The sequence below is a fragment of the Odocoileus virginianus genome, chromosome 23, assembly GCF_023699985.2.
Source record: "Odocoileus virginianus isolate 20LAN1187 ecotype Illinois chromosome 23, Ovbor_1.2, whole genome shotgun sequence".
In the NCBI taxonomy this organism is placed as follows: Eukaryota; Metazoa; Chordata; class Mammalia; order Artiodactyla; family Cervidae; genus Odocoileus; species Odocoileus virginianus.
In genome coordinates this window covers 27,444,726-27,467,611 of record NC_069696.1, presented here as the reverse complement: position 1 = coordinate 27,467,611, position 22,886 = coordinate 27,444,726, and the positions used below count along the sequence as shown (strand labels likewise).

At 35.5% G+C, this 22,886-nt stretch overlaps 2 protein-coding genes across 2 annotated transcripts in view; one reads left to right on the top strand and one right to left on the bottom strand.

Moving 5' to 3' along the window:
- The window catches only part of ETNK1 (ethanolamine kinase 1), a 56,498-nt gene that overhangs the window by 10,316 nt on the left and 23,296 nt on the right, over positions 1-22,886 (bottom strand). Inside the window, exons 3-6 of the mRNA XM_020908722.2 lie at positions 19,086-19,226; positions 13,099-13,241; positions 4,337-4,420; positions 2,372-2,532 (exon numbers count right to left, since the gene is read on the bottom strand). Of these exons, the coding sequence (XP_020764381.1) occupies positions 2,372-2,532; positions 4,337-4,420; positions 13,099-13,241; positions 19,086-19,226 (529 nt within the window). The remainder of the gene's footprint in view (positions 1-2,371; positions 2,533-4,336; positions 4,421-13,098; positions 13,242-19,085; positions 19,227-22,886) is intronic.
- FTCDNL1 (formiminotransferase cyclodeaminase N-terminal like) lies at positions 20,188-21,207 on the top strand. Its single transcript, XM_070453770.1, has one exon. It carries the CDS (start codon positions 20,198-20,200, stop codon positions 21,182-21,184), a length of 987 nt encoding a protein of 328 aa, XP_070309871.1. The 5' UTR covers positions 20,188-20,197; the 3' UTR covers positions 21,185-21,207.

Genomic DNA, 22,886 nt, shown 5'->3' with positions numbered 1-22,886 from the left:
GTTGCGAAGAATCAGACATGACTGAGTGACTTTCACATAACCATTTATTTATTTAAAACATCTACACCTCAATCTTATCACTCAAACCTCTTTTCCTCCCTTATCAAAAGTCTTATAATGTACGTCAGTGCTGTCTTCTTCACAACAAGTGATCACAGGAGGAGGAGGAAAGATATTTTTAAGACACATCCATAAGGAATAAGAGGAATTTGCCAGAAAATACAGGGAAAAGGGCATCCTAGGTAGAAAGAAATAATCTATACAAAAGCATACAGGCTTAAAACACCTTGGAGTGTTTAGAAAACATGATGACTCTGCTAGAGGAGGAAGTGGGATATGAGAGATACAGTGGGAAATAAGAAAATCTGTAAATGCTATCGTTTGTATGTCACTCTGTAAGTCATGGGGAGACATAAAGTAGAAAAGTGACACAATCAGATTCATAAATTAGATTCTAGTTATTAGAAAGATCACTTTTAAAATGTACAGTATGAATTACAGACAGAAAAAAACCTCAAGGTGAAGAGACAAGTAAAGACCAACATAGGTGAGAAATTAGTTCCTTAATCATCGGTCATGCAATTAAGGAGAAAAAGGTTGGAATTGACAGAATTTCAGGGACCAAAAAAAAAGAAAGAACTTGAAAATAGAAAAAGTGTGAGAAGAAGAACACTTGAAAGATAATTCCTTCTTTCCTGGTTTCAGAATACAGCAACAGAATGCACATCATTTTAATTAAGTTAAAACAGTACAGTAAAAAATAAATAATGGGAAACAGGACAGGATGCCAAAAATAAAATTCAAGTTTGGACACATTGCGGTCAAAGACTAATGGGACCCTGGAAAGATAACAGTCCAGATCTGGAGCCTGACAGTGGGAGGAAACTCAACTTGTAATCATTAAGAGAAAGGGCAGGAAAAGCCAGGGAACTAGATCACTCAATAAAATTATGTAAAGTAGGGAATTTCCTGGTAGTTCAGTGACTAGGACTAGGCACTCTCACTGCTAAGGGCCCAGGTTCAATCCCTGGTCAGGGAACTAAGATCCCACAAGCTGTGTGGCACTGCCAAAAAAAAAAAGAAAGAAAATGGGGCAGAGCCCCAAATCTGAACACTAGGAAACACTTAGAATGCAAGAGAATTAGAGGAAGATTAAGAAGAAAGGAGAGCCAGAGAAGCAGACAAGCAGGAAGGAGAGCACAAAAGAGAAAAAAAAAAAGGAAAAATGGTACCACGAAAATTAACAAATAAAAAACTGGAACCAATGGGAAAATATACTGTCAAATGCTATGGACAGATAAAGTAAGATAAGGACTTAAGAGTTTTAACTGGATGAGCAATTATGCCATTATTGTTAAGAAAACCCTATATTCTCTACTTTAAGATCATGCTTAAAAAAGAATAAATAGAAACAGCAGGCATCCTAGAACCAAATGAAGAATATGTCATTAATGTCCTAAAGTCATCAGAATGGTAGGTAAAGAAGCCACATTTCAGCACATAAGATATATTCTGAACGGCTCTGGAGAAATGCTGCTTTTAATATTATGGAAACAGTACACCCAGGAGCCACCACTAGGGTCTATTTGTAAAGACTACATAGCAAGTAATTCCTGTGTCAATTGTAGAGAATTGTATTAAAACTAAAAAGACACAGTAGCTAAAAGAACTGCAACCCAATATTCAAATTGTCTCAATACCTTAGCTGAAAGCTCACTCTAATGACATCATGTCATTCTCAAAAGATAATTTAAATGAATTAAATTTTGAAAAAGCAGATGCACTTAGAGTAAAGAGAGGTGGGTCTTGAAAATAACAGAGCATTAAAATACCAAAGATGTGGGAAATATCTTCTTATCAAAAGAAGGTCATGAAGACAAAATACTGTGCAGTTATGAACACAATTCTACTGGTTCTTCCAATCTACTTTTAATCATGTTAACATGGTAAATTCATGCGATGATTACATGTATTCTGGAAATAACCTCACTTCTCATAAATCTATCCTTGATTATCTTTTTTTATAACATAAAGAAAGAGAATTCGTTATTTTTAAAAAGCGCTTCACACTTTAATCCTAACTCTAACTCAAATCCATTTATTGAACAAATAATTTTATTGAGCACTTAACCTGTAGTTTGGCATTGCTGTTCTAGGGGTTGGGGATACAGTAGTGAATGAAATAAAATCTTTGTCCTCAAAAGCATTACAGTGGGGGAATTTTAAACACTCTTGTTTTGTCATTATTTTAAACAACTAACAAGTTCACAAAACTCAAAATGGGAACTGCTTAAAAAATGATGGAAAACTTTTTTTACACTATTAACATTGTATCAAGAACCTTTCATTAATTACTTAAATTTAAACTTACCAAAGCAAACTGATTGACTTGAATGAAGAGTATTTCTACTTCCTTTTCAGTAACTTCAGTCCCAAAACCTTTATATTCTTTGTAGGCTTCAAGGTAAGAACGCAGCCACTGGCCCTGAAGTTCTCTATCTGGATAAAGACTATAGTCTACATCACTCACACCTAAAATAGAAAAATACACTGAGATTTTTTTAAAACACATGACGTATCTTCTGTCTATTTTAATAATACGCACCATCTACCAATTTTTTCAGAAAAAAATTAGTAAATGTCTCCATTTTTTGCTAAAACACTAAATATTATTAAGTAAATAGCATTTATTAAAATAAGAAACCAATCATAACATATTCCTAATTAAATTCTAATACACAATATAGTTGATCACCATAATCAATTTTCACTGCCGCAATTTTTCCTCAAAATGTGAAACCTGAACCACCTACCACCAGGTGTCACAAATCATTTACCTCAGCACCTCAGGAGATTCTTGATTCTTATGCACACTAGCATGTAGAGCATTTTCTAGAACTGTGGCTCTGAAGCTTCTTTAACCATTACTCCCAAAGTAACAAATACATTTTTCTAAGTAGATAGACCTTTATATTTTTTGTTTTTTGGCCACGCAGCATATGGTCTCTCAGCTCCCCAACCAGGCATTGAACCTGCACCCCCTACATTGGAAGCACCGAGTCCTAACTACTGGACCACTAGTGAAAACTATAAATACATTTTTATATTGAAGCCTTACACACGCACCTGATACTAAATTTCATGAAATAATATTTACCCTAACTACACCTTCCAATTGTGATATATTCTATTTCTTTTACATTCTTTGCTTTAATTAATTCCCCTACACATCTGATCTCATGATGTGCAGTTTGAAAAATACTAATCGAGTTCCTAGTATTTTGCCTGGCATTCAAGTTGATCCTACGTTGATCCAAACTTACTTCTCTGATCTTATGACACTCTATTCTCCTTCATGGATTTTATATCCTACAGGAACAGGTATATTCACCTTGAAGGTTTCTTCCTTCTTCCTGCATTGCCCTCCTTTCTACTTGCATACCCAAATTCTACCTTTTCAATTTTTTTCTACACAAAATCATATTAAGATCACTGAAGCTTCCTCTTTTGTATCCTCACCAGTGAAGCATATTCATGGTGATAACTCTTTTTATGCACAACTACTCTCCCTTCCTATAGATAAATAAATAAATTCTTGAGCTTTTCAGTTAGATGACATTCGAAAAGCCCAGGTATCCAATGGGAAGTCAAAGTCACTCAGCTGTGTCCACCAGTTTAGGACCCCATGGACTGTAGCCTGCCAGGCTCCTCTGGTCATGTAATTCTCCACTAGGGCTTCCCTGGTGGTTCAGCTGGTAAAGAATCCACCTGCAATGTGGGAGACCTGGGTTTAATCCCTGGGTTGGGAAGATCCCCTGGAGGAGGGAAGAGCTATCCACTCCAGTATTCTGGCCTGGAGAATTCCATGGACTGTAGAGTTCACAGAGTTGCAAAGAGTTGGACACGACTGAGTGACTTTCACTCACACACAATGGAAACAGCAAAGGCCTTTAAATGATAAAAAAAAAAAAAAGTTGGTTTCAAATCTTACTTCTCTGCATTTTACCGTGACCTTGGTGAATTACTTTACTCATTTATAAACTGAGAATATGGATTGTATGTAGAAAAAATTAGATGAGATTTATGAAGCAACTATGTCAATTCTTAACAAAAGCCACAATCATTATTTTTCTCTTATTTTCCTTAAGAAATTAAGGAAGACGCCAACATCTCTTTCCTCTCATAATAAAGAAAAATCAAAATGGTCATGAAAATAAAAATTGTTGCTTCTACCCCAAAGCTGATCTTCTGTAAAGAAAAAAAAAATTCTAAAAGCATCCTTTCAAAGTTATATATGCTACCCCACTAGAGGGACATGTTCTCTGCTGGATTTTACCTGCAAATTCATTGAAATGATTTCCAATATCATATGCCAGGTAGTTGTATCCAGAATATTCATAATCAATGAACTGTACATCACCTATGTGAGACACAAAAACAAAGACATAAGAAATCACATATAGGATAAGAAAATCCCTATGCTATTTATAATTAAATAGCTTCCAATATTTTGTCTCATTGTACGTGCTTGGTTACATGCACTTCTGAGACAATACAGGGTAAGGCTGTGAATTTTATGGCAATGAGCTTTACAAAATTCAAATTACGTACATAGGTCAACAGCTTCTTTGCGGACATCAATGTCCACTATACTAAATAAAAGTCAAAAAATACAGTCATTCTCCACATTCAAACAAAAGCAAATATGTGTTTAACCACATGGGGGCATCAGTTACTTAAAAATTCAAGTTTAGTTAGAAATGAAAACTACCTTTGAAAACAAAAATTTATGCAATTTTCTCAAAAAATTAATATATATTCCAACAGTGAGTTTACAGATGGAAAAAATACATAGACTTTCAAGGTTTGAATTCTGAGTCCTGCACTTAATCTATAACACTTGCTGATTAACAGAACCTCCCTAAGTTAAGACAGTTGCTATCAAACTCTTAAATATTCTTGAAATGCTACATAATTAAGGTTTCCAATAGCTTACTTGAACAGCATTAAGGTGGTCATTTTTATCATTTAAAAGGAACAAAGGTAAGCTGTTTTTTCTTTTTGAGAAATTTTTACATAAACTAAAAAGATTCCTATACTAAATTAATGCTTTATATAGATATATATGCAAATTTTATTATGATTCTTCATACTATCCTGTTCCATTAGCCCAAGGGACAAACTCCTGCTTAGGAAACTTCATCTTTGAATACTGAGTATTAGTTAGAAGATTTGGCCCAACACAGATATAGGTCCTATTTTTTAAAAGACAGATAAAGAAAAGAGAGGGAGGGAAGGAGGGAAGGAGGGAGGAAGGGAGAGAGAAACATTAAGGAAAAAAAATCAAAATGGGTCACTGTCTACACCAGGGGATCACAAACTCAAAAGGCTCAACAGTTAAAATGGATACATGAACACGGATGGCTGTAGAATAGTTTCTAAGCTGCTGATATTGAGAAAATACAGAGCATATGTCTAGTTACACTATCTTTTAAAACATCAAGCTCAGGTAATAAACTTCTTGTTTAAACACACTGGCTTTTCCCAGATGAAAGAGCCTTTTAACTATCATGTGTTGCTATAAATTTATATGTTTAATCTTGGACTGTACATTGATCATATTATATGACCAAAAAAATATAATAGCAAGTGGAGAATTTGACATAAAAGCAAAAAAAAAAAAAATTAATATAATTGCATTTAATATAAAATCTAAAAATTTCGTAACAGTCAAGTCTAGAGTAAAATAAGTGAGATCATCAAAGTATAAAAGTCCAGTTACCAAAATCTGTATGCATATTGACAAAATAAGGTTTCTAAGAGCTGGTGACTACATAAACCATTGCAACTCAACCAATTTATATTCCTGAAGAAACAAAAACTATCCCGCTGAAAGTCTTAATAAAGTTAACCAAATCACTTCACTAACCTGCAGAATGGGAGGACAGAACAAGCTTTAATCAAATCACTTCACCAGTAAGTTGCAAAATGAAAAGTCAGAATATATTTAAAAATTTTCTTCTAGGTACCCTTGGGAATGACAGGGTAAAGACCACCATTATGACAAAATACTTTGCTGCCATGATAAAAATTTCATTTTCAAGAATTATTTAATGGCCAGGAGAATTACAAATGTTATATGACAAAAGATACAAAATAGTAAACACAGTGATCCAAATTATTAAAAATATGCCTGAAAAGAGAAGGAAAAAAAAAGAAACATAATACATAGGGGGAAAAAGATGGTGGAAATAAACCAAAACAAAATATTTTTTTTGGTTTCATTTCAGATGGTAGACAAGTGACCTTTTATCCTTTATTCTTTATGATAAACATTAAGAAGGAAAAAAATGATAGTTTAAAAAGATTAGGATGAAAGAGACTAAACATAATGATTTGGGAAATACCTATCTACCCACCTAGACTTCAAAATATGAGGATTCCAGAGGATTTACCAAGTTGTCTTACTGAGTCAACGGAACAATTTTAATAAACAATTTTTCAAATTACAGCTGTTGATTGTTTTAGCTCTTTAAATACAAATTCTTGTAGAGCTCATACAAACTGTTACATGCCAATAAAAATACACAGCCCAGTCCTGAAGCTTACTTTAGCCACATAAACAAAAGCTTCAATTTCAATTTTCAAAATCATATTTAGAATTTGGCAAATATAAATAAAACAGCAGGTAAAACATGCCTGCTTATAGAGTATATACAATTTAAATAAAGCATAGATCATTTTAACAAAAGTTAAAATCTGTTTCAGTATGAAAATTTTAGCAATGACTTTTTGTAGTAGCATTAATTCATTAAAACTAGCCTTTATTTTTAAATGCTATGTTGAGTTTATAAATAATGAAATTTTAAAAATAAGAAAATGAAGCTAACAAGATACAGATGAGGCTGTTACCAGGCTCCGTGCATGTGAACAAGTGATGCGATAAACCTCCAGTCAGTGCGTTTAAGAAGCACGGGTGCGCCGCCACATGGCAGCAACAATGGCATACCTAATCTGTAGCAGATGAAGAAAATTTGGCAAACTCACATTTTACAAGACACAAAGCTTAAAAGGAAAAAAAAATTTTTTTTTAATCTGCATTAACTATTCTTTTCAAACTACTGCAAACAAAGTGGAACTCAACCTTAAATTTAATCTTCTGCAACAAAGTAGAATTAAAGAAGCCTGCTTTCCTTATTTTGGGTGCCAGAAAAATCAAATTACTGGAAAATGCTTTCCTACAAGAAAAAAAAAAATACCCTGAACTTTTTTCCTCTATAAATTTAACTTCTGAATTCTAAAATTTCTCTAAAAATAAATTATTTAGAGAAACATCCACATCACTATTAATAACTAATAGCTCATATGGCATGACTATCTTGTTTTTTCAAAAGCTACTTTTTCTTTTATTACTATGTTTCTGTATCTTCACAGTAATTGAAGTCCACTCTTACTAAGTTAAATAAATCGTTCAAATCTCAGTACAGTTTAGACAATATTTAAAGTACTTTAAAACCAAAAAAAGTTAATTAACGAAGGCTATATAATTCACATGATGCATTCATTTGGACTCCTTTACTTGTTGTTAAGGAAAAAAAGGATTAAAAGCAAAATAATCAATATGAGAACCTGAAAATGTTTCCAATTCACCCTACTTGCTCTACAGTGTTATGTAAGGCAGGAAGAGAAGAGAGAAAAAGTAACCACAATTACACTCAAGTTGGCAAAATGTTTTCTCTCTTAGGCAGAAAAAGGAAGTACTCTATTCTGGGAAAGTTTCCTTTCATTTCTTTCTCTGGAGTCCAGTAACTTTACCCTGGACATGTATATCTTCACCATAGCACTCATCGTTCTGAATATAAACATCCGTTTTCTTATCTGACTCCTCCATCGTTTCCTGGAGGGGCAGTAGGAGGGGCAGCAGGTCCCTTCCACCTTTCTTCATGCAATCCACAGAGCAAACCTTAGCACACAGGAAGTAGTCAAATGCTAGTGAAATATTAATAAATGGAGATTTTTCAGAGAATGCTCAGACACAGTGATAACACATGTTTAAATGGGAACGGGGGAGATAAGTATGAAACACTAAGGAACAAAGTATGGCATTTCTGACATTCTTATTCAAGTATATGGTTGAACATACAGTGGAAGTGAATGTATGAGTAAAGAAAAAATTCTAAACTAGTAACCATTTTAGGTAGCTCTTCCTTAATAGTTCAAGTTTTTACAGTCCATTTAAGTTTTTTATTATGTGATTTAGGGATATTTTATTTTATGCTAAATAGTGATTTAGACTACAAGGTAAAACAAGGTTAAGGCTATACTTCATAATATTCTACCCTGGAAAATATATGCTAACAAATTTTAATTTAAAAATAAAACTAACCAAAAAACCTCTTGTTAAAAATCAATAAAATAACCACAACCATGCTTTTTCATGAAATAATAATTAAGTAAGTTTTAGAGTCAATCAAATGACTACAAATGGTGACTCACCCATTTTCTAATTATATTGTTTAAAACTCTGAAAACAAACCTAGCTTACTCTGTAATTGCCCAAAAAAAGCTTTTTGTTTCCTTAAATAGTTATACATTAGCTTCTTGTATTTGCTGACAGAAAAGAATAATCAATGACAGCCATTTAAAGTTACCTATTAGGTCTTAAGCTTTTTATGAAGGTTTTATGAATGGGGGGCTTCCCTGGTGGCTCAGCTAGTAAAGAATCCACCTGCAATGCAGGAGACCTGGGTTTGATCCCTGCCTGGGTTGGGAAGATCCCCTGGATAAAGGAAAGGCTACCCACTCCAGTATTCTTGCCTGAATTCCATGGACTCTATAGTCCATGAGGTCGCAAAGAGTCAGACACAACTGAGCAAATTTCACTTTATGAATTGGGGAAAAGAAGAAACAAAACAGCCACCAGTAAACATTCTGACAGAGGATCAAGACATGAGATGACAAACTCAAAAGCTTTAGTGATTACTTCTGTCAGCAGTTAAAGGATTAGTTGAAATTAAAATACGAGATTTGAAGTCAGTTAATAAGCAATATTGAAATTTGTTCCACTTAGTATAAATTCTTTTTAATTGCTGATTAATTTAAAAGAAGACTGATAAGTCTTATCATACAGTTCTGGAACAAGAGTCACTGCTTTTGGTTTTATCATTATATAACAAATTCTATCATCATGTCATTAAGTATACTTTTCTTACCTTTTTAAGATGTCATTTCACTGAAGCCAAGGAATGGGAGGCTGTCTTACCAACCACCTAATTCCTGGCACTGACTAACATTTCAAAAATCTTGACAGCTACCATCAACTTCAGAAAAGAAGCTTACTCTTCTCCCATATTTCTGAGTCCTGTCAACTGACATGATGAAAACAAGTAGAAGCAGGATTTCTTCTGTGATGCCTACCAGTTCCTGTAACATTCGCAGGTGAAAATGCCTACAAACTGCAGAGTGCTCATAGTCTGTCTGTGTTTGTGTGCGTATGAATAAGTACAACACACATACATACATATATATATATATATATATACATTTTTAAATTTAATCACTCGAATTATAGTTAAGATACAATCTGTAAATTGCATTTAAAGACAACCTGAATTGTCATCTCATACTACTAAGCCATAAATCCTTCTGGCTTACAGTTATCATTTTTAATTTTTCAGAATCAGATACACTTTGTATAATACATTTCCTATGAACATAATACAGGGGTTGGCAAACAATGTGTTCTCAAGCCAAATTCAACCCAGTGCCTAACAATATATGGCTGTGTTTGTGCAACAAAACAGAGCTTAATAGTGGAAACAGAGACTATAATATGGGATGAAAAGTCTGAAGTATGTACTACATAGCTCCTTACAGAAAGCTCCTTACAGCTTGCCAACTCTTATCACAGTATAATAGTTGCAACTGAGAGCTGTTAAGTACCTAGTCTGGTGCAATATGTGTTATATGCCTCACCTAAAATCTTGTCAGGAACCATCTGGAGTAGCTATTATCTCTAGTCTCAAACAGAGCAAACAAAATTTCTAGACTATCAACAGTATAAGCAGCACTTCCTAAAGTCTTAAGCCCATCCATAAAAATTTTTGTTCAGTCCTGGATGGAGCCCAGATACCTACATTTTCCCCAAGTATCCTAGGTGATTCTGGTGCAGACAGTAAAGGATTAAATATAAACACTTAATGAAGACATAAAAATGACTAATACCACCTACTTCCATATGTGATTGAGCAGGGATCTGCACACAAGAGTGCTTGGTTCCAAAATCTATATTTCTTTTGACTTCTCTTTAAAACCTAAGTTATTATAGCTGAAAAGTACATGCAGAGACCAAGATGATCCAATATACATTCATGAAGTTTAAAATTTGTACTTTCAAGAAATTAAGGGTTTCCTAACATACACTATGTCTTATTACTTTATATATATCAATAGGTGGGTACAAAATGGTGAAGCCCTGAGCTCAAATCACATGAATGACTTAAGTGATAACAAATCAAACACATCTGTGAACGTAATATGTAGCTTAATCATTTATTCTATGTAGAAACCATTTTAATTCTGAAAGACTTAAAACTTGGGATTTCAGATGCTACAAGGCAATAAGTTAAAGAACTCTGCAGTCTATGTTTCTAATTTCAATGAGCCTCCTGACAGTACAATTAAAAGTACTACTGGTATGCTACAGCTCAGATACATATATTCTTTGCTCATTAAATTCACTAAATTTATATAATTTACCTTTTTTAAAAGCATGAGGCAAGTTACTTCTCCTTATAACTAAAGATAACACGTCATAAGCACATTACTTCAAAACCATTAGCTCGTAATTGGAAACAAGTAAGATAATAGCAGAATAAGATAATAAAAAATAAAAACAAGCTTCTGCCACATTCCCATGAGTTTCAGATTTTACCTGAACAACATTCCAACCATGTTTTCTTAATGCTTATGTATCAACTAATCACATAGAAATTGATTTTTTTAATGGATGCCGCAAAGTCCAAAGTAGCCTTCCTAATGAACAGTATAAAACCATTGATAAGAAGAAAAAAAAAAACATTGTAAGAAAATATAACAGAATATTTTCATGACTAACACACAAACATAACCACAAAGACAAGAAAAAACAAATGGTATGTAATAGACTCCTCTGACGAATGGCACTAAAAACTATATACTTGTTAAACTGTGAGTTTTATTCTTCAATGTAGGGAAGAAAAATTAGACACAAAAGTATGATTTAGGTAACTCCTGGTAAAACAAAAAATGACAAGAAGTTTGAACTTTTAAAGCCTGGATGAAGCATAAATATTTTATTTGAAAATAGGAGAACTTTTCATATCACTAATCAGCAGTTTAGATAGCCAACGAGTTAAATAAAAAAGCAAAAATTCATGTTTTATACCTAAGACATAGTAATCTGATTTTTTTGGTCCCTTTTATTTTAGATATAAATTAAGTTTGTTGGGTGAAATGAATATGCAAAAGAAACGTATAAAATAAAAATGTGAAAAGTTAAAATTATATTCCAAAGGAAATAACACATTCTCTTAATTAACTTGCAGTTAAAAATAAAGCTGAGTGTCCACTTCAAATGTAAGATGAAGGCCCTTACTTGAAATTCCATTATATAATATAATGTGTTATTAGATCTTGCACTGAACTTAAAAGATAATACATCACTTTAATGAATAACTAATATTCTTGTTTCACAAATGGCATTGAGATTTGGTTACTATTACACAATGTAGTACAAATATACTGTAACAATTATAGGTAATAAGTAGATAACAATAAATTAAAGGACACTGTCAAGTACTTAACATTTTAGGGTACACTGGAAGTTTCTAAAAAAATTATTCCACAGACTTCAGGACATTCAAAATAGAGATGTTAGCTCAAAATTTTTTTTTAAATACTCTCTAATCCAGATTAAAATATCAAATATAAAAGGGACTTAAACATGTTTTTGAACACATGTGCTTCAGTCTACCAGACTTGACAGTGTTCTTTGTTTTTCTTCGAGTTGAAGTCAGTTATAAATATTACAAGCTTTTGGATCAGAACAGTCTCAACTTACAATTTGATAAGAATGGTCATAAATAGTAATTGGACATAATATGGCCACTTAATCAGAATTCTTTGGCTTCAGTATCTTCAAAAAGCACACTTGTAATTCAAAATAATCTTCCAACTGTAATATTTATCTTCAAAACTGGTTTCCTACAAAATGCAATAGCTTCAAAGTTTCAAACAAACTTTTTGAATTAACACTAATCTTTCTACAAAAATTGTGTCTTTTAAATTTCAGTGTAGTATATTGAAGGGCATCTACCATTTTAGCAACCAAACCTCAAACCACTTTATCCAATATTATACAATCATGTGTTTCTTAAATATGAAAACATAAGAGAATTTGAATACAGCAAGATAAAAACAATCCCCAAAACCATGTCACCAAAAAGTATCACTGTCCTCCTCAAAAAATGTTAAGACAATTTACTAAAGTGTCTTGATTATTACTTCAGTAGATAAAATTTCAACAACTACAAACAAAATTTCCTCCATCTGTGGCTTATTTCCTTAGTATCAAAATATCTAACAAGTCAGTAAAATAAACAGGTAATAGGAAACCTGGACACATTTGTTTTTAATACTGCTGTCCCCGCCCCCAACACCCAGAACATTTCTATATTTATAAAACAGTGCCATGTCAGTTGGTTTTTCAAAAACCCTCATTACAAGCAGGTGCATTTTTCAAACCATGAATTACCAAATATTTACAATTAAATTTATAAACAGTCATGTCATCATTTTTCACTTAAAACTCTAACAGAAACCAAAAACTATTTCTAATGAACCAATTCTAAGAAATATATTTTATACAACTATGCAGACAATATATTTTGCTAATATAGCAGTTACCATGACTTTGTAACCAAAATAAAACACTTCAGTCTTCATACATGTTTTTAACCCTTACATTTGAATTAAATTTATTGATTGATACAAAGATCAAAAGACTGTTATAAACACAAAGAAAAAAAACTTTACTTACTGCTAAAGTCAGATACCTACCTTGTTTCTCATTGTAGATTATATTCTTACACAACAGGTCATTATGGCAAAGCACAACAGGTGAGCCCAGGTTGGAAAGAATCTTCTTCATCCAAGTCATTTCTTCCTGAAGAATCTGAGAGCTTGGGATATCACTTAAGAACCTTTCAGTTAAAAAAAAAAAAAAAGAGTTACATCTTGTTTATATTAACAACAACATGTTTTTTTAAGTTTCCCTAAGGAATAAAACCTTTCTTTTTCGTTATGGTCATATACAACTTAAATTTTTTCCTTCCAGTTTTAAGATATAATTGACACATACAAGGTGTACAAAATAAAATTTGACTTACACACATAATGAAATGATTACAATAAGATTAGTTTAAAGTATCTATTATCTCATACAGACACAAAATAAAAAGAAATATTTTTCTCTTGTAATGAGAACTCATGTTCTTAACAACTTTCAATATTTAACAATGTAACAATATAACAAAAGTTGTTATAACAATATAACAACTTTCATATATAACATAGCAATGTTACTTTACCATGTTGTATATTACATCCCTAGTGCTTATTTATTTTATATCTGGAAGTTTGAAGCTTTTGCCTACTTTCATCCAATTCCCCCTTCCCCACACCCCACCTTTGGTAACCACAGATCTGATCTCTTTTTCTCTGAGTTAGTTTGTTTTTGAAATATAAATGACCTACAATACTGTTACTTCCTATTGTATGACACAGTAATTTGGTATTTCGATAGATACCAAAAAATCTATTTTTAATAAGTTCTTTCCATTTAAATGCAGACTTCTGAATTAAAACAGACCAATTATTCTAAGATTAGAATAAAGAAAATCCATTATAAACAACTTTAGTATGAATAAAAAGAAACTGAACAAGACACCTAAAATGCAGGGCAAAAAAGTAAGAAGTGTATCAGTACAAAACAGGGTGAGGGAAGAATATACATGCCTAACAGCTAACATTTACTAACACTATTCTTCTTAATGTTTTATATTTATCTCCATTTTACAGATGGAGAAACCAAGACATACAGTTTAATAAAAAGAAGTTTAAGTATTTAAAGTCACAAAGATAGCCTATTAAAGAACTAAAACATCTATCTCAAGCCTGGAAGGGTGAATGTAGTATAAGTTAGTTAAAGTCACATTTGAAAGTCAACAGATATTATTTGGGCTTCCAGGTGGCTCAGCAGTAAAGAATCCACCTTCAGTGCAAGAGCTGCAGGAGACGTGGGAAGATCTCCTGGAGGAAGAAATGGCAACCCACTCCAGTATTCTTGCCTGGAGAATCCCATGAACAGAGGAGCCTGGCGGGCTACAGTCTAAAGGGTCACAAAGAAAGACACGATTGAAGCAACTTTGCATGCACGCATGCAGATATTATCTATTGCTGACAAATCAATTCATTATTATATGATAATCATCAATCATATAAACATTATGATACTATCATATGATAACCAAATCATAGAATATTCATCTCTGCAGAGAATTGCCTCAGTAGTTAGACTGGGAAGGGTGAGAGTTAGTTTGGCAAGAAGGAGTGGTGATCATGGCTATTTATCCTGTACTCTTTTCTGTACTATTTATTGTGCCATATTTGTAATAAAAAGACAACGGAACAAAATTAGTGTGCTGCTACTATTTTTGCAAAATAGTAGCTTACAAAACTGCTGTTTCTCCTTCTCTTCTTCCCTGAAACTTCAAGACAAGTTCTCTTCAATCTTTCTCTATACAGTCTCTCAGATTACCCCTTTCATTTTACAATAAAATAAACAGTCTGTATCAGAGTTTACTTTAATGAATCTGCCTATTCACTGTTCTCCCAACTGCTGCATTCTCTTCTACATATAGCTTCCAATAGAGATCCGTATATGCGCTTTTTAAAATGGTGTAATTATTCAAGATTTTAAAAGAACAGAGTTGAATGGAAATAACAGGACTCAAAGGATTATTAACATAATCACAATCATGCACAGACAAAAAGGAATGAAAGGAAATATGAAAAATACTTTTAATATTAATTATTTTTAATATTTCAGTTGTGTATTTTCTATTGGGGCAAGGATCTTTCGCTATCTACCATAGGGCATCTCCAGATTTATCACTAACCTCAAGAATTTAAAGTAACCTCTGAATAATAATTTTTAAAATAGCAGCTAACATTTATTTAGCACTTACACGCATAAGCACTGTTCTAAGATATGTGTATATATTGACTCAATCCTCACAAAACCCCTAAAACATAAACATCCTACCCTTGTTATTTCCACTTTACAGAAAAGGAAACAGGTAATTTATCCAAGGTTACACAGCAGAACCGAGACTTGATCGCTGGCAGTCTGGCTCCGGAGTCTTGTACTCTTAATCCATACAACATCATACTGCCTCTCAACACTGCACCACTGCCATCGTCACTACCTTAAAGTGATTTTTTTCCTGAAATCTTTCAATAAAATCATTATTTCACAGGTGGATTTTTTGTTTGTTTGTTTTTATGTGATCACTTTCTGAATATCCAGCACCATGGACACACTTTCAGATGTCTGTCTGTCCCAGTGTACAGGGTATAATATCCCTGTCCATTCAGAGTTTGACAAACTGTGTGCAAACTAAGCACACACAGTGAGTCAAACTAATCCTTCAAAATAATCAACTTTAATACAATAGCTATTTTTTGCTAATGAATTATAAAAAATGAAACAAGAAAAAAAAAATCCACAGGTCCTGCTTACCTCTGTTGTTCTTAAAGACTTCCTGAATACAAAAGTGGAAGTCTTTGTGTACATTTTAGATATAAAGACAAAGTAATATTTGCAATTTCTGTACTAGTATTAATAACACTATGTAAAAACATGCTCGGTGTAGTTTCGGAGGCATGTGTCACAGAGTATTTCAGAGGGTCCCAGCAGGACTGTGGCTCTCTTTTTTAGGAGCAGTCAAGTTGGTATGTAGGAAGACTGAGCTCACCTGCTCCAGCGGGCACATCAAAGTTACAACTACCAACAGAGGTACTAATGATGAGAAAGACCAGAAGACAAGCACAAAAGATTTTTTACAGGTAGAATGGAGAAGCCACAGTAAGACAAGTAGAAGGGGCAGAGACGCAGTATAGTGAAGACCCACACCCCTTGGGTGGGCGACCCACAAATGGGAGGATAATTACAATTGCAGAGGTTTTCCACATGGAGAGAAGACAAGCCCCATGTCTGGCTCCCTAAACCAGGAATCCTACACTGGGAAGCCTGGCTCCTAGAACATTTGGCTTTTTAAGGGCACACTTTCAGGAGAATCAGAGGGCTGTGGGAAACAGAGACTCCACTTTTTTTTTTTTTTTTTATCCATCATTTATTGATAGAGGCTTAGGTTGTTTCCATGTCTCAACTATTACAATGATGCTATGAACATCAAAGTGCAGGTATCTTTTCAAATTAGTGTTTTTATATCCTTCAGATATATTCCTAGAAATGGAATTGCTGGATCATGTGGTACTTGTGTTTTTAATTTTTTGTGGGTCCTCTATACTGTTTTCCATAGAGGCAAACCCAGTTTACAATCCCAGTGGGGCACTGTTCTCCACGCCCTGACCAACAGTTGTTTGCTATCACTTGTCTTTCTGATGATGGCCATTCAAACAGGCATGAGTTACCACCCACAGTTAAAAAATCAGTCTCTTAAAATGTGGATGTAAAATTTGTGTGCAAATCTGGAAGAAACAAAGTCGATCACCCACATTTGATTATCAGTTTAACAAGACTGAGATCATGTCATCAACACTAACCATACATCTAACCCTGATTCTTCCTGATGGGTAACTCTCTCTCTTCCTACAAAGAGATAAAGAAAATTATGATGTCCTTCATACTCCAAGATATATCCTCATTTGGTTTAACCTTCACTGCTGATCAGGAACCTGCAATTTATTTCAGTAGCCCCAAATCAGAGTTTTTTGCTTGTCTTCTAAACATTGAGTTAGAAAGCAGTAGTTGCTTGACCAGGCTATACTTCATAACACCTGGGAATGTAGTTTTCCTGGCCTCATCCTAGAAGTTCTTGTTGGACCTGCCTGCTGGCTCACCCCTGTAGCCAGGAGCCCAACCATACCTGCTCACAGCTCAGTGACAATATCTTTGTCACCAACCAAGGACTGGCATTCAAGAGGCCTTGCTGATAGCTCTCAACCCTCCTACTTTTCTGGCTCCATCCAGTTTACTGTAGGCATCCCTTTGTCGCTGCCAGGAACCTCAGGGGCTGTCACCTCTCTCATACGGCCACTTGGCCAGTTTGCTGCTGCTGCTGCTAAGTCACTTCAGTCGTGTCTGACTCTCTGCCATCCCACAGTTGGCAGCCCATGAGGCTCCCCCGTCCCTGGGATTCTCCAGGCAAGAACACTGGAGTGGGTTGCCATTTCCTTCTCCAATGCATGAAAGTGAAAAGTGGAAGTGAAGACACTCAGTCGTGTCCGACTCTTAGCGACCCCATGGACTGCAGCCTACCAGGCTCCTCCGTCCATGGGATTTTCCAAGAGACTCCACTCTTAAAGGTCACATACAATATACCACATACTTTGGGATCCAGGGCAGAAGCCATAATCTGAAAAGAGCCTGGGCCACACCTACCAGCTGATGCTCAACAGCCTACTGGAGAGGCAAGAGGCAGATGAAGCTGCCCCTGGGCTCAGAGGCACGGGCAGCAGCCATTCTGGGAGCTCCTTCTCCCAGCAGGACGCTGGTCCTGGCAAGCGCCACTGCAGGATCCTCCCTCTAGCTCACTGGCACCAGGACGCAGCCCCACTCTAGCTGATCGAGTTTTAGGACACCTTGGGAGCCATCCAGGGATCTTGCCCACACACCAGCAAGCTGATACCAGCTTCCAGGACACCTTGGACCCCAAAGCCAGCTGTGCGTGAGCCAGCCCTGCCCACTGGAGGTCTGACACCCACTCTGGGGAACCCCAGGGCCCTGTAGCCAGACACCCTGGGCCCTGGCTCCACCCAACAGCAGACCAGCTCTAGGCCCAGGAAGCTCCAGGACCTGGGCCCTGCCCACCAGCAGGCCCACACTAAACTGAGGATCTGTAGCCCCACAACCACCAACCCCAGACCCAGTTCTGCCCACCAGAGAGCCAGCCTGGCCCCCTAACACTGCTGTATGTTATACGCGAAAGTTGTTAAGAGAGTAAAACCTAAGAGTTCTCATCACAAGGAAAAAAAGCTTTTTTCTATGTCTTTGTTTATTATGAGATGACAGATGTTCACTAAACTTAATTGCAGTAATAATTTCATAACATATATAAGTCAAATCATTATGCTATATGTCTTAAAACTTATTCAGTGCTGTGTGTCAATTATATCTCGATAAAACTGGAAGAAAAAACTTGTTTATATAATTTAGATTCTAAATTCTGATTTACACATTTTTCTATGTAGGATATGAAATATCTTAGTTACTCTGAACCTGAAGTCCTACAAAATCTGAGACTCCAGTAAAAGAACTTTCAATCTCATTATATGAGACTTTAAAAGTCACAATAAACTAAGACAACCCAAACCTTTTCACACTTCAATATGACTACACTGCCCCAATGTAGATCTCTAGGTCCATTCAAAGCAGCTTTCTTTTGGACAGAAAGAACTGCTTTAAAAAGGTCTCTATGGTCAAGTCACACTATGAAAAATATACCCAATAACAGTAACCTTTATATTATGTTTACTGCCAAATAAATGTTCTATATTTGTTTCTTGGCTCCCCACTTCCCCACTTTTATAGGGACTGATTTTTCTTTTGAGCCAACTGGGGAAGACAAGCAGATTTCTGTAGTGCCTTCTGAGAGTCAAATGAATTAATGCTTACTTTACTTAAGTGCAAAAAGATAAACAAAAGCAGACTTTACACACCTTACAGTTATCTTTGAAAACCTATGTATATATATATAGCAAAACAATGTAAACATAATTTCAAATGAAAAAAGTAATTCTACCTTTTATTAATGTCTTCATCTGCAAATCCTGTGGGAATGAGAGAGAAATATTTTCCCATCTTTAGCCACAGGTTAGATTTGGGAATCCAGCCATTGTGTGCATGAATAGCATGGATTTTAGCAAGCTGACGAGCTATTAGCCTGTTTAAAAACAAAACGGCATAAAAAGGAAAGTGTTATGCACCATACAGTTCATATTTACTCAAAGGTAAACTAAAATAATTAGGGTGCCTTTATCTTATAACATGATTTCTTTTCACCTTACATAAGATTCAATATAATATGGCAAGTCAACTCTCACTAGAAAGGGTAAACATTTAAAACATAAGTAGGAAGAAATATCTGAAATTAATATAGCAATTATAGTCCAAAAGGGATTGAGTGGCAGCCTACTTGGATTATACAATGTCTGCAACCAACAGAAGAATACACAACTATAAATGATTTCAAGGCGCATATTAGACATTAATTACCGATGCATTTAAATTACACTTGAGTCATTTTAATATTGAGCCTTTGAATTCACTGAAGTTAAAGGGCAAAGAGGACTAAAAGGTAAATGGACAGATAAAAAGGTTCTATGAGTTAATTTCTGTAAGTGTGTTAACAAATTCTCTGAACAAATGTTAGGATTTTATGATATCAATCAATCTTGATATAATGACAAAATAATTTGAAGCTGTGTGTGTGTCCACACTATCTTTTTATCTGTAGAACCTAGTACTGCAAATGCTAATGGAGGAATAAGCATACTACATTAGAAATAAGAACTAGGAACGGAAGTCTGGGGAAAGGCCTGAGAAGAGCAGAGGAGAGGGAATGAGCCCAGAACCCCCGGCAAAAAGGGTAACAGTTGTGATTCCAGCGCTGCAGCAGGGGCTGCTCGAAGGTCTGTTCTAGTAATGGGGTAGAGAGTTTGGAGTAATCCATGCCTCCCTTTCGCTAGGCTCAACTTTCAGGTGTTTTTTTGGTGTGTTTTAATAAGCTTCTACCAAAACTGGACATTAAGAGGAATGAACTTCACATGAGGTGTTTTTTTTGGTGTGTTTTAATAAGCTTCTACCAAAACTGGACATTAAGAGGAATGAACTTCACATGAGAAGAAAATCACCATGTCTTCTTGCCGAGTGGGGCTCCGTTTGGCTGCCTGTTTATTAAACATTTCAGAAGCCAGAAAAAAGTACATTGTTGAGAACATAGCGAAAGCTGCTCTTCTTGAAAGAAATGGACAGAGACATCCTGAAGTATCCGTGCTCAATATATTTTCTGATCCGGAGTATAATAGATCAGTTATTACAATAGCAGCTTCTGTTGAGGAGATAGGCAATTCCATTCTGGCTGCCTGCTTGGAAGCCTTCCAGTCTATCGATATGGAGGTTCAGGAGGGGATCCATCCTTGCCTGGGAGCAGTGGACCTGATTCCCATTTACCCTCTCTCTGGTGTCGGAGTGGAAGAGTGTGGTGCTGTGGCCAGAAGCCTCGCTGAGAATCTGGTCCTGAGTATTCCTGGTTGCAGTGTGTTTCTCTTTGGTGAGGCTGACCTGCCCGAGAAGCGCCCCCTTGTCCAGAGAAGGAAGCAGCTGGGCTGGTTCACAAGGAGGGATTTCAGCGCTCTTAAACCTGACCTGGGAGCTGCACCTGCCAGAAGATGTGGTTTGACAGGCATCGGCACTAGCCCGTACGTGATGAACTGCAATGTTACCATAGATTCTCAAGACTTGGCTCTGGGAAAAGAAATTGCTAGTGCCATTCGGGGCTCAAACGTGAATGGACTGAAGGGCGTCCAAACGATGGCTTTTCCTCATGAAGGGAAAATTGAGAGAGCCCGCAATGTAGAGAGCTTTGAAGATCAAGAAGTTACAGAAACCTCCGAAGGCTCTCAATACATGGCTTACAGTGTCCTTGGGGACCATTTTTATTATGTATCTCCTCATTACATAGAAGCTCAAGTTAAAAAATTGGCAAGTGATCGAGGAATCGGTACGATAGGAAGAGCATTAATTGGATTTACACCCCAAGAGTGCAAGAGCTGTGCTGAGTATGCAATCAAAGAAAGCATTGGGGAGTTCTGGAAGATACGTGGAGGTGTTCTCATGTGATCCAATCTAAGGTTTCATTGAAATTGTAAGAAAAAAATATCAGCCATTGCAAACTTTTCTTATTGGCCTGTGAAGACAAGGAGAAGATCCAAGAGCTTGGTTCCAGGTGTGAATTGGAAGACTAGAAGCATTCTCTGTCCAACGACAGCAACAGGTGTTTATAGGTTGTAATTGCTTTATGATATTTCTAGTCATCATTGAAACTTTGTGAAATCTTCCTCTGTATCAAGTTCATGCACTTGGCTGTACTAGAAGCCACCCTGAATGAGCTGGACAAAATGGCCATCGTTACTGAATCATCTTTGATTATTGTGAACTCAACTAAAAACAGACTCCGTTTGTTTGGTGTTCCTCAGCTCTTTATTCCAGAGTCCTGTATCCAACTCTCATTTTTTAAGTCATCATTTTTTTTAATGTGTACTTTTAAAAATCAAGTACTACGTAACTAAAAAATGGGGAGAATTATAAACTAAAATTATCAAAGACTAATCATAAAAAAAAAAAAAAAAGAAATAAGAACTAAATTAACATCCAGTCCATAGAATAGTAGGTAGAAAAGTGACTTAACAATAATCTACGGAAAAAGAACTTAAAACTGGCAAATCTTCAACATTATAATCTAATGTAACATCCCTCAAATTAAAGTCCTAGGACTTACAATACACCACCACCAAGGAATTTCTGAAGTTCTACCCTGCACCTACTGAATCACAAACTCTAGGGGTAGGTCCTAGCACTCTGCATTTTAAACAAGATTTCTAGGTGATTCCAATTCATTGTGTAATTTGAGAAGTACTGACTTAACTTTTGAAGTCACTGAGGTTAAAGGGCAAAAGAGACTAAGGTAAAAAGGTAAGTGGGCAGATAAACAGGTTCTATGACTTAATTTCTACATCTTATGTTAACAGACATTAGCTAGCCTATGTACTAAAACCGATGTTTGGAAACTTAAAAAAAAAAAAAAAAGAAAAAAAGGCCTGGGTACTACCCCAGAAATTAAATGGTTTGGGGAGCAGCCGCAGCATCAAGGTATTTTAAAAGCTTATCAGATGACTTGAATACACAGAAATCACTTTAAGCACACAGGGAAACTAGTATTGTAGTTATTGTTCACCAATCTGTGACAAAATAACAGTTTTATTATGTTTTCATACTACAGTGAATATTATCTACTTAGTTTTAATAAGATTCCTGATTTTCCTTTGGAAAAACTTCCATCCCTCTCACTTTCAGTTCATGTGGTTCCTTCAGAGCTGATCTCCATCCTAACCCCCTATATCCCAGTTGTACCACTAACTTCAGGAGTGAAGAGATGACACAGACTTGCCCAGAGCACTCCAACCTGCAGGCCAGAGTGACTGGTTCAGTGTGTATTACTCAAGCCCAGGCTAAAATGATTTGATCCCAAGACTTCTACTGAAGCTACTGACTTTGGGTGAAGCCATCAGAAAAAGAGGAACATACCCCCCCCCACACACACACACACACGCACACTGTGCAAATTGATTAGATAAGTCTGCAACTGCTAGTAATTATAATTGTCACTCTTCAGAAGAGTTAGCCAGAAAAAAAAGCTACCATACACTAAAACAGACAGCGACACTCCTAACGACAGACGCTACTAGAGCCCCTGGGTCCACCCGTGCTTGGACTCAGTCTTCTCAGATACAGACACCAACCAATTCCTTCTTCTTTGAGTTAT